Source organism: Schistocerca gregaria, chromosome 5 (assembly GCF_023897955.1).
Source record: "Schistocerca gregaria isolate iqSchGreg1 chromosome 5, iqSchGreg1.2, whole genome shotgun sequence".
Taxonomy (NCBI): Eukaryota; Metazoa; Arthropoda; class Insecta; order Orthoptera; family Acrididae; genus Schistocerca; species Schistocerca gregaria.
Window position 1 is genome coordinate 280,310,515 of NC_064924.1, and position 16,663 is coordinate 280,327,177.

General features: G+C 38.2%; 1 protein-coding gene across 1 annotated transcript in view; it reads left to right on the forward strand.

Annotated features, from left to right (window-relative positions):
- The window catches only part of LOC126273153 (fanconi-associated nuclease 1-like), a 160,815-nt gene that overhangs the window by 72,793 nt on the left and 71,359 nt on the right, over positions 1-16,663 (forward strand). The window contains exons 6-7 of the mRNA XM_049976610.1: positions 845-1,028; positions 5,400-5,627. Coding sequence (XP_049832567.1) covers positions 845-1,028; positions 5,400-5,627 — 412 coding nt within the window. The remainder of the gene's footprint in view (positions 1-844; positions 1,029-5,399; positions 5,628-16,663) is intronic.

A 16,663-nucleotide genomic window follows, 5' to 3' on the forward strand; every position in this document is an offset into this window, starting at 1 on the left:
TACAGCCCTTATGACGCAGGAGCAAATCAGGAAAATGGATTGGAAAATTGTTCCTCATCCTGCCTTGGCTCCATATGATTTTTACCTCTTTGGTCGTCTGAAGACCCACCTGCACAGTAAAACATTTCATAGTGAGAAAGACCATATTTCTTGTGTCAAGTAATAGTGTAAAAGTCAGTCCCCAGAATTTTACCAAAGTGCATTTACATCTGGAAAGAATGTTGGGCCAGATGCGTCACAACTGATGAAGGCTACGTTGAGTAGGCTCAATATATAGCTAAATATTCCAAGTATGTTCACAAAAAATTTCATTCTTCTCCTGTGCAAAAAATAAAAAAAATAGAGAGGACTGTGCAAAACTTTCTGAATGCCCTTTGTACTTTATAGTAATAGCCTGCTTCCATTTGTTAATGTAAAACTTGACTTGTTCCCACATCCCTGAAGGCTCTCTCTCATGATAGGATTTACAGAACACATTGTATGAAGTAATAAATGAAATGAGTTAATGTTGTTACAAGTAATAAACATAAAACTGATATTTGACATTAAAAAATTTATGGGTAAAGGTGGATGAGGAAAGTCTCTTTCTTCCTGACTGTGAGATTATGCAAACATTTTGTGATATTTATGGTTCAGGTTTCAAATTTTGTCTGAATATGAATTTTGATGTAAATTCTATTGTTGTACTCTCCTCTCTCCCTCTCCCTCTCCCTCTCCCTCTCCCTCTCCCTCTCCCTCTCCCTCTCCCTCTCCCTCTCTCTTTTCTTTCTCTTTCTCTCTCTGAATGTTGTGTGGTGCCTATCCCAGAAAAACCTGACCTAAAAGCAGCCATTTTTCCTAACAGACTGCTCCTCAGAATCTGCCTCAGTGCTGCTGCCTTTATTGAAGATGCCAGAAATAAAATCATTATGCAGTGAATTCAATATTGCAACTGCAGCCAAGAACAAGCCACAGTTGATCAGTGACCTGTTGAAGCTTCAAGCTAGACAGAAAGGAGTGACAGGGAAAACTGTTCCTCTTGTCTCCCGGTAAGTATTAATTTGGTATCATCTTAGTTAATGTGACACTGGAATGTGCCAAGTTAGTTAACAAAAACTGTACATAGATTATTAAACTATTGCTTATACTAGTGCGAAGTGATATAAATGGCAGCTTAGACAGAAAAAATATTTCTAAGAAGGTGGTTACTCTGTACTATACACACATTCCAAGGTGACTCCTACTGACATGGCTGACTGGAGTAACAGACCTGAAAGAAGTTGAATGATATACATCAGAATTGACTGACATGTTGACATTAACTTAGCTAGCAGATAACACATTAATGCACCTCTGCCTACGGAAGCAGAAGTGACACTGGAGATAGCAAAGGTTATGAGTGAGTTTGAAGTCACCATATTTATTGACACGTTGGACACCTTAAATGGAGACTTGTCTGCTAGTTAATGTTGATAGTGACTAAAACCACTTAATATCAATAATCGTCCTTTGATTTGTGTCAGTTGAGTACCTCCTCTCTGCCTCCTCACCAAGAATGTTTTTAGAGTGTGCATAAAGTTCAAAGACACTAAAAAATGTGTCCACAATTCAGGCTAATTTTGTCTGTTGAATTGTGCTATAAGATGCAACTGTGTAATAGATGTCAGTTGTATTCTGTGGAATGATAAACTTCTGTAGATTATATGTATGAGAATTTTGTGGAGTAAATGCTGGTAATGTAGGCAATACAAGGTGAAAACAAAGAAAGACAGTGTTAATAAAATGCATATCACGTATTCCATAGAGAGCTGATGACACCAGCATATTGTTCACTGGATCCAGGGCAGAAACCTCCCAGTCAACAGCTGAAAGTTCTATTAAAAGACTTCCAGAGTGGTTTACCAAAAATAAGCTCATTGTAAACACTGAAGAACTGTATACATCAACTCTGATTTATTTCCATCATCTAGTCAAATGCTGTTCAAGCAAACTTAAAAAAATGATCCTCTAGAAAATGTGACAAAATTTTTGGGTTTGTGGGTTCAACAAGATTTAAAATGGGACACACTTCTAAATAATTTGTCAAGAAAACTCTTGTGTGTGGGACAGCCTAAGAATATTAAAGTCTACAAAAAGCAAACAACATTAGTACAGGCATACTATGCATAGTTCCACTCACTACCCCAATATACACGGAGGTTACAAAAGTCATGGGATAGTGATATGCATATTTACAGATGGCCATGGTATCATGTACACAAGGTATACAAGGGCAGTGCATTGGCAAAGATGTCACTTATCCTCCAATCACACATGTGAAAAAGTTTCCAATATGATTATGGCCGCTTGATGGGAATTAATGAACATTGAACATGGGATGGTAGTTGGAACTAGACACACAACACATTTCATTTCAGAAATTGTTATGAAATTCAATATTCCACAAATCACAGTTTCAAGAGTGTGCAATGTATACCTAATTTCAGGCATTATCTCTCACCACAGACAACACTCCTCCTGATGGCCTTCACTTAACGACATAGAGCAGCGGTGGTTGCATAGGATTGACTGTGCTTACAGGAAAACAACACTGCATGAAATAACAGCAGAAATCAGTGTGGGATGTACGCTGAATGTATCTATTAGGACTGTGTGGCAAAATTTGGCATTAATGGCCTATGAAAGCAGATGACCTATGCAAGTGACTTTGCTAACAGCATGACGTCGCCCGCAGCACCTCTCCTAGGCTCATGACTTTACCAGGTGGACACTAGACAGTTGGAAAGCTGTAGCCTGATCAGATGAGTCCCAATTTCAGTTGTTGAGAGCTAATGGTAGCATTTGAGTGTGGTGTAGACCCCACAAAACCATGGAGCCAGGTTGTGAACATGATACTGTGTAAACTGGTAGTAGTTTCATAATGGTGTGGGCTGTGTTTACATGGAATGGTCTGGGTCCTCTGGGCCAACTGAACTTATCATTGAATGAAAATGGTTATGTTCAGCTACTTGGAGACAATGGAATTTTTATGGATAAGTACCATGTCAGCAGGCCACAATTGTTCACAATTGGTTTGAAGAACATTCTGGACAATTTTTGCAAATGAATTAGGCTCCCTGATTGCCCAACGAACTTCTATGGGAAATAATTGAGAGTCAGTTTGTGCATGAAATTGTTCACTGTCAACAATTTCGCAATTATGGATGATTTAGAAGCACGTAGTTCAGTATTTATGCAGGGGACTTGCAACGACTTGTTGAGTCCATGCAAAAGGATATCCGACATGATATTAGGAGTTATCCCATGACTTTTGTCTCCTCAATGTAAGTTCAATTTCTGGGAACACTCAACTTTTAGCATAAATGTTTATAGAATGCAGAAAAACTCTAAAAATAATTTGTGGCCTTATAAAGAGAGATTACTGTAATTTCCACTTTACCGAGCTTTGTGGTTTCAATGTTCCATGCTTTTTCATAATCATTTATGAAAGTATCATGTTAACTAGGGAGTACCTCTTGAAAACAGGAAAGTTACTACAGAACAATAATGTACACAACTTCTGTAGGAAAACTACTACAGAACAAAAATGTACATCTTGTGTACAAGACAGAAATCAGATGTGCACCAAACATATTGCAGAACAACATCCTATCAGAGGAACATAATTAACATAGGTGCCATACTACACAGTAAGAAAACAGAAGAAATAAAAATTGTTACATACCTTCTAATAAAGTGCTATTTCTATTCTGCATTTCATGGTATATAAAATAAATGTTGCTTAAAAATTTGATTATAACAATAGGTAGCTAATTTTATGCCTACTATTTTACTGATACTATGTATTACTGCATCCTTAATTTGGTCTGTCATTAAACAGTTACTGATATACTTAGAGTATAAAAATATCCACCTTCTTTCCTGCTGATTCTAAATATAACTGTACCCTCATTTTGACCTGCTAAATATCAGTTTACAATTTGAGCTGTTTGGTAAAACTGAACCAATAAAAAGTCAAATCAGATCATTATCCCAGACCTGTCCAAAGGCATGGGTGATTTTTTGATTTTTCTAATGCAAAAAAAACAACTGTTCTTAAAAATAAAAATGGTCAAGACTTACAGCTCTTTTACATTAACCTTATCTCAAAAAGTATGCATGAACAGAAACAAAGAACACTTAAGTTGGAATTTAAAACACTAACAAACAACAGGGTGTGTGAACCACAAGGATGACAATCACTCTTGTCTGTTTGAAGGAGTCTTGATAGAGAGTATGAAAAATGTACAAAAATTTAGTGTTATGCTTTGAACATATGAATCTTTGTGAATGCTACACACATTGAGTGATTTGAATTCTCTCCCCAAACACAAGTAGTTTTCCACTCAATCAGTTTTCCTGTTACATGTGTATTTTCTGTTACCCATCAAAAGTCAATCATGATTAAAATGTGATCATTTTCTTTTACCTTTAAGGGTGAGTGAGTTATAAATATTGAATTGATTTCCAAGGACATTTCTTTTCTCTCCATATTGGACCTAATCATGAACACTTCATAGTCATACATTCCATGAAATAAATCACTTGGCGTACACTGGATTTTACATTGAATAAACATTCCTGTTTTCTTTGTAGTTGTATATTACCTGTTTTTCTGTCTGCTTTCAATATTAATTTCTTTTTCTGATATACCGATTGACTACTAAGCTGTCATTACACAGTAATTAGCAGAAATCTCACTTTCCTCTTTCATAATCCCTTTCTTATAGCCTTTACCGTTGTTTCGTCAGGGGAGTGAACTTCAAATTTTCAAAATCTTATATCACTTAGATGGCCTATGTATCCCAGCCACTTGTCTTTTTTTTGTTTTTTTGTTTTTTATTTCATTTGATTGTAGTCCAGTCTTTCCATTCTACTAACTGTTTATTACTTTTGTACCTGCTTTATAATGTCATCATTCTGATTAACTCCAGCACTGATTGGCATGGATTGTGAGGAAGTGAACTTGATGTATCAAATAAATTGAAAAGGAGGAAAGTAGAAATATAAGGAAATAGTATGTCGGCAATATATTTCACATAACATTTGAGGTATAAACAATATTATGGAAATAGGTACCTCAGCATTTGTGTACTTTATTAATTTTATGGCAACTCTATATCTCTATTGTCTTACCTATCTGTATACAGTGTGCTGGATGTGAACTAGATAACTTGTTTCTCTTGTGGAGTTCCAGGCTAGCAGCTATTACTATTTTTGCTGTGAGCATCAGTTGCTCTTTTCATCTCCTATTTAAAATGATGTTTGGTTACCTAATTTTAGTTGTATATGATGTAACTAGTTATAAAAATTGCTGTTAATAAATTTATAATTAATAAAATTATTATACTTTGGAATTTATTGTGGATTTAATTTTACAGCATTGTACGAGCATTAGGTCCCTGTGTGAAAGCCAGTGATAGTTTACGTTCACTTCTGTCACGACTCTTCTTAATCATATCACTTGGTTGTGCATCTGCTCCTGAAGATCGAACTCTTGCCTCGATGGTGTTTCGTGTGACAAATGTTGAAACTGGTCGTGTAATTTACCCAAATTGTGAAGTCATACGCAAGAGTGTGATATTTCCCACTCGGGAACATTTACTCAGGTATGTCCTGCAATTATATGACTTTTGTTAAAAAGGAAATCATCAATATAGCTTCAAATAGGTGTTTCACAGACATCTTTCTTCATATTTTTCTTTCCATGTTACTACATACTTTTAAACCGAGTATTGCATTACATTAATTTTTACCCCTGCTATTGAATGGGCACATAAAATTTCACTTAAAAATAATGTGGTTTGTAATGAGAAACAAACCAACATCTTCTGTCAATGTTGAATGTCGCAAGTAGCATACATTGAGCATTGCTTGTTTGCCCTGACTCCATCTACACCTTGCAAAAATGAAATTGAAAATATCTGCTGAAATGCTTGAGAAAACACACCTAATGCTTTTAGCACACACACACTTGGTATATATGGATACTTATGCATGCCTTCCAGTGAATCTGGAGTGAATTCAACTAAACTTTTTAAAAATATGGCGCAAGATTCAAATTCCATGTGGTTAAGACCCTCCCCTTTGTAAGAGTGACCTAGGAAATCACTTGTATGCAGACAAGGAGAAATTTAAACCAAATTTAATGTAATATGATTTACTATTTAAATTTGTGTGTGTGTGTGTGTGTGTGTGTGTGTGTGTGTGTGAGAGAGGAGGAGTCACTGCTGACTCTTCTTTACTTTAATGTATTCTGACAATAAATTATAACTGCTATTAATAATTATAGCAGTTACTTCTATGTTAGTTTGAATATGTGAATGTCTATTAGGAGACAAACGGCTAGTTTGAAAGAAGCCACTGCTCTGCATGTTAAACAGTCTGCTGTTATTTTGTATAATACTTCAAACAAAGTATTTACTCTATACAGATCACTGTCTGTACATTTCTCAGCTCTACGTACACTGTTCAGTGTGCACTTTTTCGATTTTGAATGCAAAGTTACCCCACTTTCACATTTTCCATTTGTACGTTTCCACAGTTTTACACCTTTTTTTTTTGCCCCCTCTCTCTCCACAGTCATTTTTGTCACACTCATGCATTGTAAAGACTAAGAAATCGTCTTGAAATGTTTCATATATGGTGCGGCCAGTGATTGTTGGTTTGCTGTCGGCATGCAAAGTCACAGTTATCATTGCGGGCCTTAGCTCAGTACACATGTTGACACTGTTGTTGTAGACCTTGTGGCAGTTGGTTTCAGATCATATAACTTGGCGGAACATTGTTCACATTGCTCCCAATAGTGGCCTTCACACGATGCCACTCAGGGGTGCTGTTGACGAGCCAAGCAGTGGGTAGTCCCTTATGAACAGTCAGCATGAGATGTCAGTAAAAACAGCAGCAGTGGTGGCACTATCACAGTTGCACAAAGCAACAGCTTCACCTGTTCTCACTGGTGGCATGACATGTCGTTTCATGTGAATGCCTGAGCGCTGCGGAGGAGCACTTCTCAATGGCATTGTGTAATGGGGCCCCGAGAAGAGAAAATACAGCCTACAATCCAACAATCGCACAATACATACCTTTGACACTTGACAGTAGTGTAAACAGGTGAAGAGCACACTGAGTGGAACTAAGTGTGTTTTTGCAAGGGGTGAACTCAATTTTTTTGTGTGTAGTTTCCAATTTTCATGCATGCAAAAATGATGAGTTCGTAACAAAATAAAAGATGTCTTTCCATGCAGAAGAAAGTAAACATAATTGAAGAAAAGCAAAGAAGTCCTAGAGAACCTATAGTGAGCATCGCAAACTGTCTCAAAATCCCATATTCTGCCTTAACTTCCATACTGGCCAATGAAGTGCAGAGACAGTCAACTACTTCAAAAACTGGACCAAATGGTGAGAAATGCATGCATACCCAGGGTGGAAAGTTTGCAGACATGGAAAAATATTTACAGGCTTGGTTTCAGCAACATCATGTGGCCAATGTACATATTTCAGGTGCAATACTGAAAGAAAAGGCTTCAGAATTTGCAAAAAAGTTAAATGTTGAAGACTTTCGTGTTTCTTCTGGTTGGTTACAACACTTTAAAGTAAGATGTGGCATAACTGGCTGCAGAATTTGTGAGAAGGCGAACAGTGTGAATAATGTCACCGTAGAATGTTGGCGACAGTGCGCTCTCCCAAATATAATTGCAAAAAGCAGTGTGAAAGATATTTACAACACAGATGAAACATTACTTTTTTTAAATTTATTGCTGGAAAATAGCATTTAAGGGTGATCCCTGCTTTGAGGTAAACGCACAGGGCTCTGATAAACTTCGCCCACTGGTGATTGGGAAGTCAGCAAAGCCTCAATGTTTCAAGGGCATAAAGTCATATCCCACTGAGTACGAGCCAAACAAGAAGGCATGGATGACTACAAACCTCTTCAGAAGTTACTTCACTAAGCTTCACGCTTGCATGCATTGTGAAAAGAGGAAAATGCTTTTGCTTCTAGACAATTGTTTGTCTCATTCTCTGGCACTACAGTTCAGCAGCAGAGAACTGCCATTTTTTCAGCAAATTCCAGGAGCCATGTTCAACTTCTGGGCTTGGGCATCATTGATGTCACAAAAGCAAAGTACAGGAAAATGCTGGTTCAACATGTCGTCACACATGTCAACAAAGGGAAGGAAATCCTAACCTGGACGTATTGCAGGTAATCCAAAGAAATGCATTGTAGGTTTAGGGCTTTCTTTAGACATACATTACATATGTATAGCACTCCCTGTCAGTTCCCTCTAAACTTCACTAAACCATGTAGCTTTTCAATTTATTTTTTCCTATCTAGGCAATGCAATAAAAAAGAACTGCTTGGGATCAATTGAAGCCAAACACAAACCACAAGTGCTTTCGAAAAGATGGAAAGATGAAACTCAAGCTGGCTGCAAAAATGTTGAACATCTTGATGTAGATTTCGATATACCAGAAGACAATGACTGGCCTTGTATTTAAAATGGAATTGATTTTGGATAATTTTGTTGATTGTGATGCTGATACTGCCATGTGTTGTGTACAAAATGAGGCTGAAATAATTAAAGAAATAGTGTCAGTATCAGCTGAAATAAATAATTCAGAGGAGTCTAAAGAATCGGATGCTAAATCTGTGGGCCCTCCCAGTCTGACTGATACACTTATTGCATCGGAAGTAACACAATGTTACATATGATCAAGTAACATTAGTGATCACTAGACGTGCTCAATGATTTCATATGAGGACTTGATTTATATATGTAGTTTTCATTCCAAAAAATAAGCCACAATTGATTCGTTCTTTAGACCTAAATAACTTTCATTGTCCTTAACTTAGACATAACCCTATTTGAACTACTGTAACTATTACTGTACATCTTCCATGTCCATACAACTGAATTTAATAGAAATATATTAAGAAGTTTCATTTTAACGTTTATCTCACGTATACATATATATATATACATATATACATATGATGGTCGAAGTAGAGAGGATATAAAATGTAGACTGGCAATGGCAAGGAAAGCGTTTCTGAAGAAGAGAAATTTGTTAACATCGAGTAGAGATTTAAGTGTCAGGAAGTCGTTTCTGAAAGTATTTGTATGGAATGTAGCCATGTATGGAAGTGAAACATGGACAATAACTAGTTTGGACAAGAAGAGAATAGAAGCTTTCGAAATGTGGTGCTACAGAAGAATGCTGAAGATTAGATGGGTAGATCACATAATTAATGAGGAGATATTGAATAGAATTGGGGAGAAGAGGAGTTTGTGGCACAACTTGACAAAAAGAAGGGACCGGTTGGTAGGACATGTTTTGAGGCATCAAGGGATCACAAATTTAGCATTGGAGGGCAGTGTGGAGGGTAAAAATTGTAGAGGGAGACCAAGAGATGAATACACTAAGCAGATTCAGAAGGATGTAGGTTGCAGCAAGTACTGGGAGATGAAGCAGCTTAAACAGGATAGAGTAGCATGGAGAGCTGCATCAAACTAGTCTCAGGACTGAAGACCACAACAACAACATATATTTCATCATCCTCCTTCGAAAACATATAAACAAGGTTTTACTGGACATACATCAAAATTTTGCAGAATTTACACCCTGGGATCCAAATAATTTAGTAAATTAGAGTAGTGCTAAAGAGTTATTCTTTTATTTTGTCTTTTGAATATCCCCAGATTTCAGTTTCGTGCAAACTAAACTGGGAGTATCTCACTTACCAAACTACCACGAAATTAAGCTCAGCAACTTTTACATTAAGGATGCTCCCTTATATTGGTTAGCAAATTGTCATAGAGGTAGTTTGTTTTGCTTAGTCCATTCTTATCGTGCCATATGAAATCATCTTACAGGGAACTCTCTTCTTATTCAAAAATCTTCATTGCTCAGACAAGAGGGATAAGAACCATGTGTACAGCAAGTATAAGAACATTGTGTCACAAATTATTTTGTCAGCTAGGAGTAGTTACCACCACCTCACAATACATTTTTTTTCTCTAATGTCCTTTGTTATTAAGAACACCACTCTCTTTGAAAACAACTGAGTGGTTTACATGCATGACTGTAGACAAAATACTTTCACTGCTGTGGGCATGTATACACATCCTGCAACGCTGTACCCCAGGTGATGCAGACATGTATATGTGCACCACTTTGGTTTTCCTTCAGTATTACGAAAGTCTGAATGCATCTGGTTTTCCTTCAGAATTATGGAAGTCTCATTGCAGCCTGAGTCACTGACTTCTTACTGCTGCATATTAATTACTTCCATACTTTGGTGAGTAAAAAGTTTCAAGTATCGTACAATGTATGTGCCTCATTGTGTGCTCTCATTTGCAAAAAACCTCATTTCAATATCCTGAATTGTTTGAGATATGACGATTCTTGTGACCACGATTCATGATGAGCAAGGATGCAAGTGGGCACATTACCCAATAACTTGAGAATGAAATGAGTTATCCTCCTGCTCTCAACTTTAAATGAAGTTTCGATAACTTACCTACATTCCATTGACTGCAGTATATTAGCTAAAATCAACCATATGCAAAGTTCGTGTAATGCATTTTTACCTAGGCAAAATCTTTCAAATTTTGTGCGGTGTTTTAGTTGATTTGATGCAGCACAGTAACTATGGCATATAACAGAAATAAATTCAGTTCTTTGTCTTCTCTTGATAAAGAACTGAATTTCTTTTTGTTTCAAACTGTAGGATGTGGAAAACTCAAACTTTTTCACCTAATAGTTTCCAAAGAAACAGGTGATAAATATTTCTTATTGGCCAGAATGCCACCTCTCAGCATAGGTGCCAGCATTTGGTGATCAGTACTGCAATAGCAAAAGCCACCTCAGCATGGAATGCAAAGAGCACATCTGTACCAGTGAAAGTGTTAGGAACAGTGTACTCTCCCCTCCAATGCAATGACAGCACCTGCACAGCGGAGTAGAAGGTGCCGGCACCAGCTGCATTAAGCAAACCCACTGTTGGTGCTGACAAAGCCCTTACTGCTGAAATTGGTGGTCATTCTCCAGCCTGTGTGACCCCTGGAGCAGATAGGGCTGACAAAGAATGAGGCACTGGGCCAACAGCTGAAGAGAGGGTTCCCCACACCCGTCCTGGGAGGCATCTCGTTCCAGTGGCATGCCATGAGTTGAACTTTGGTGTAAATCGTGAGGACACAGAGACCGTGCTGGCTATGGATGACAGCCAGAATCCAGTGAGGATGCCTTCAAAATGCCCCGGGCCAGACTGGTATCCTGGGCGTAAACATTGATGAAACCAGTGCTGCTGCAGGACACATGCCCGGGAGCAAGAGGTTGGACAGTGTCTGCATTTGACAGCCTTCCAGAAGCTCAGCAGGCTGTCAGTCAGTGTCATTCTGTAAGAGCTTAAAAAAAAGTATGAGAGCGTTCTCGGCTGGGAAATCTTCCACATATTTGTGCTTCTGCATCTTGAACATTCGGACAAGGCATTTGACTTCACTGTGGATGGAAGGGAGATGCCGTGATGTGTTGACTGTCATTGTGTGCTTAAAAGTCTTTGAAAGATTATGCCATAAACTGAGAAACATTGTCCAAAACTAGGGTGCCAGGTAAGGCTTTTATGGAGAAATTCTTTGACATGGCCTTGACAGTTGTATCTGCTATCACAGATGGGCAGCAAGCAACATAAGAGAAAAAAGCATCAGTTGCCAATAATCAGAAAAATGTATACAAAAAAAAAAAAGACCAGCAAACTCAATGTGAACTGTTTCCCAAGGCTTTGCAGGGGTCAGCCATGGCGAAAAACTTGCGACAGGAAGTACCATTCACTGTTGCTGCTGCTGATGATGTGTTTGTCCCTGTCAGCTGGTTTGCTCTTTTGTGCTGTGGTTACCTTTTCTTCCCCCAGTGAACTAGGCTCCAGGCTTCAGGGCTGCGTGCTGTCAGTAGTGATGACATCACTCCAAGCCTATAATTGGCAGCCCGCAATGTAAGAGGCTCTGACGACTGTGTAATATTCAAAACCTCTTCTAATATAGGGCCTTAAAACTGAAGGGTACCATAATTCATCTCCTTCTCTGGGACTGAATGAATGATTCTGTCGCTGACCGTGGTGTGTGCAGAAGACTCCTAAGACTTAGCTGTGATGAACCTAATCCATGACTGAGGTCATGAAGCTCAGCTGTTCAAGCACGATATGACTGCTGCAGCTATTTGCGACTTGATAGAATTCCACACCTGCAATGGTGACGTGTGTGCTTTTGATGTAGTGATGCTTGTTCCTGCAGAGTAGCTAAATGGGACAGTAAGTGATAACATGGAAGGAGGCTTTAATTATAAGAAAAGTGCTTTACAGACCACCTTATCGATCAGTCAGAATGCCACAAAAGTATTGGCAAAGCTGTTTCTCGTAAGCCTCCTAGTCTTCCGCAGGGTCATCATAGGGTGGAAATGGTTGTGGGTAAACACCCAGCCACGGAACCTGATCCAGTGTCATCGACAACCATTACAGCATGACCATATGCACCTGCTTTTGTTGCAGAAGTAACTTGAATCAAGCCTCCATGGAAAAAGTTCGACCCCTCAATTATTGTGTTTCTAGTTATAACACAAGGACGCACACAACCATAAAAGAAATACAAAATTCTCATCATTTTTTTTCGTTTTCCCTTGTTCCTTAGTCATTTCAAAATTCTTGGAGGTGTGTTCCATCTCTGCAACTAAATAAAAGGCAGTTTGTTTTTTTGCCTTACGTGTTTTGCTTCTTTATTTATGAAGCATCTCCAGTAGTGATTTCCAGTGGTGTTAGTCCGTTTGTGTGGTCCTGGAGATGTGTTAATTTGGTCCCTATGCTCCAGCTGGATGATTTCCGGTGTTTTCCTTCCCACATTCATTGTAACATATCACTTGCACTTTACATTTTGTAATCAACATGTGTTTAATCTAGTTCCATAGATGGAACACAGTAGTGGCCTGATTAATGTATGCTTTGGGTGATAGGTGGAGTAACTTGCGAGTTACTGCAGAAACTAGTCACTAATCAAAACGCAACTCTGACAGAAATGTTAATTAATAAATTACAAATGTATTGAGTTGCTGATTGTGATACCAGCACAATGCTAGAATTACGTAAACTGTAGTGTTTGGTGAGTAGTAATTTATTATTAAATATATGTGTAAATATATGTCACAATATCACAATCTTGACACACTCCACATTAAGGGTGAACCCATCACTGTATGAATCTGTACGACATACAATAAAGAAATAAATAACTTCACACAATATTCTTAGTGCACAGTTCTGTAGAATAAGTGCTTTCTCCAAGAAGCAGGAATGGATCCAACACCAAATCGTGTAGTAGATTGTATTTAATATTCCCTTCTCAGAATTTAGTTTTATTCCTGTCATATCATTTGCTAATAATGTAATCCTGCACTTTTTGTTGTTAAGATTAGGCTCAATTGGTGCAGGGGGAAAGCTTTTAATGATGTATCATTCTAGTTTCCCAAGTAGAATTTTATAATCAACAGATCACTATAAGTGCCAATAGGGTAATTTGTTTCTGTTCTGTCAAAAAATGAGTTTGTAAGATTATATATTGCTTTTGTAACAGATAAAACCCTCAGGGAAGCCAAACTAAGCTTGTTAAAAAGTTATTCTAAGGAAAATGGAGCAATCTTTTATTGTAAGCTACCTTATCAGAAAGTTTTACGTACACAGGAAGGAAAGAAGTGCATCTGTACCTTCCTGGCAGATTAAAACTGTGTGCCGGACTGAGGCTCGAACTTGGGACCTTTGCCTTTTTCTGGCAAGAGTTCTACCATTGAGCTACACAAGCACGACTCATGCCCTGTCATCACAGCTTTACTTCTGCCAGTACCTTGTCTCCTACCTTCCAAACTTTACAGAAGCTCTCCTGCGAACCTTGCAGAACTTTGTTGGTACAAGCTCCAACTCATGTCCATCTCTGTTGAAATTTGGTCAGTTGTGAAATGATGATCCTCATTGATTTTTTGTAGGATTTTTTTCAATGCGTTTGTCATTTTGTGAGGTTACAGGGCATTCAGAATGAGGTTGCTCTTCAACAGTCATCTCACAATGTTTAAAGTGCCCAAACCAGTCGAAAACTTGTGTGTAGCTCATAGCATCCTCCAGGAAAGCCTCTTGAAGCATTTGGTGAGTAAAAAGCCTCATAAAATATTTGGCGACTCTCCATTGTCGATTTTTAAAGCAGGAAATGAAATTTCAGGAGCACTCTTTGTTCTATCAAAGAACAAAGACACGCCGATGATCAGAGGAACATAACACTACGCTCACACATTGATCTATAATGACATTGTCTGCACAGTTGTTGACGTCTCTGCTAACCCCAACTAGTGAGAGATCTCTGTAGTACACCTACAAATGGCAGCATCCTCTCAGTCGTGGTCTCCCCCCCCCCCCCCCCCCCCCCCCCCGCCCCCCCCCTCGTATTTTTGGAGAGTTAGAGGAATGAGTGGGACTTTGGGAGCAGTATGTACAGTAGAATCTCAATTATCTGACCATGTGTCCGACCACGAGTCTGGACTATTTGCCAAAGTGAGTGCCAGCACTGTTGGCTCATGAGTATACATTCTTGGTGTTCACAAATTTTTAGATTCAGCTAAATTCAGGAGTAAGAATTAATAGCATCTGCTGTATAACTGTTATGCTTCTCAACAAGTTTATTCAACTACAGTCACAGCCAATAATAATAATAATAATAATAATAATAATAATAATAATAATGACAACAACAATAATATTAATAAGATGCATGATTTATTTGACAAAAGGAAAAAAATTGTTGTTTTGTACATAATTAAGTATAGTTTTGGGCAGTAACGAAATAATATGTAAGCATTCTCAACTCTCCATGTTGTATTTTTGTGTAAGTGGGAGCTTTTGTACTTTCCATTTTTTTGAACGAATGCACCAGATCCCTAACAGATGTGTTAGTTTATAAATTTACGTCTGGGCTGAAAGTCAAATATTCTTACACTACACCCACACAACAACTTGTGCTAACTGCACACTTCCTCGCTAGATGTTCGCTTGTAGTCACATTTATTTGATTTCATCACTCTCTCAAAGGATCTGTTCTCTGAGGCCCTAATTCCTTTGCAGCTATCTTTTCCTGGGAACTTACTTTTCTGTTCACAGAATGAGGTTTTCACTCTGAAGTAGTGTGTGTGCTGGCCTGAAAGTTCCTGGCAGATAAACCTGTGTGTAGGACTGAGACTCAAAGTCAGGACCTTTGCCTTTTGCAGGCAAGTGCCCTACCGATTGAGCTACCCAAGCACGACTCACAACCTATTCTCACAGCATGTAAAATAGATTCAGTGTAGTTCATGTGTACACTGCATACAAAAGCCAATTCCCACACAGTAAACAACCAACTCTATAAACACAAAGTGCCTTTTGTGGAAATGATGAAACTCGAGTAGTAATGTGTAACAACATGGTCACTTGACTAGAATACAAATTACACCGAGATCCATAAGGGCCTAAAGCACACTGTTGTCAATCTCATATTTAAGTGAATATCAGAGAAACCAGTGACACAGCTTTTTATGAATTTTAAATATTTAGTGTGGGCCTACAGCACAGATAAACCTGACTCACCATATAATCAACAGGTTTAAGAGGCATGAATAAATGCTCCAATCTCACAATCGACAGTGATGTGCTTTAGGCCTTTATGATTCTCAGTGCCTCAAATGGATTACTGTATGACAAAAGTCATAACTCAACTACAACTCATTCGGAAACCCATGAGATAGGTTTACTGTCAGTACAGATTTAACATATACTGATACGCGATCTAATTTTACTACAGTACATAGTGAGTGAACTAGCATACCTGAGGAGCGTGCTGTCATCTATCAGGATTAATGCCAAGTGAACAGCGATAAAAATCTGCTGCAGTGTGCTACCCCCTGGTGGCACTGATGTAAACTTCTAGTTGAGTGGCAAGGGCTAGCTGTGCATATCATGAACTGCATACGTTTTTTTATCAAATCCATATGTATTTGGACCGTATGGCAATCACGTCATGCGCATTATGCATGTCCAAAAGCTCCTTAAAATGTGCAAAACTGAAGGTGTGCTTCCAAACCTGATGCCAGGTTTCATGGAGTCTAATGGAGCAGTAGCGCAGAAGATTTAAGTGCCATATCTTTCAAATTGCAGCCCCTGTGCTACGTTCAACAGCATTCAAAGAAATATAACCAATAAATCCACGAGGTGTCGAAAGTTAGGATGTTGTCATGTTCTTGTGCCTAATGCAGCAGCCACCACTGAGTGTCAGCATTATCAGTCAATTTTACTCCTGTCACAACTGATACCTATCAAATCACACTCTTCACCATACTCAGTTGACAGACTACTGTACTTCTGAATTATTAACTTAACTATACTCTGCAATTTGCTGTTTTGTCTTTGCTTTTTTATTTCTGTATTCTTTTTAATTTTAAAGTTACAGTGTAGTTTTATACAATTTATTAATTTCTGATGAAGAAGTGATAGGGGATTCTGAAAGATTAAAAATGGCTACAAATCAAATGAGGAAATGTGTTGTGTGCATAATCAAACAGAAACTACATGTCTGCAAAAAAAGGT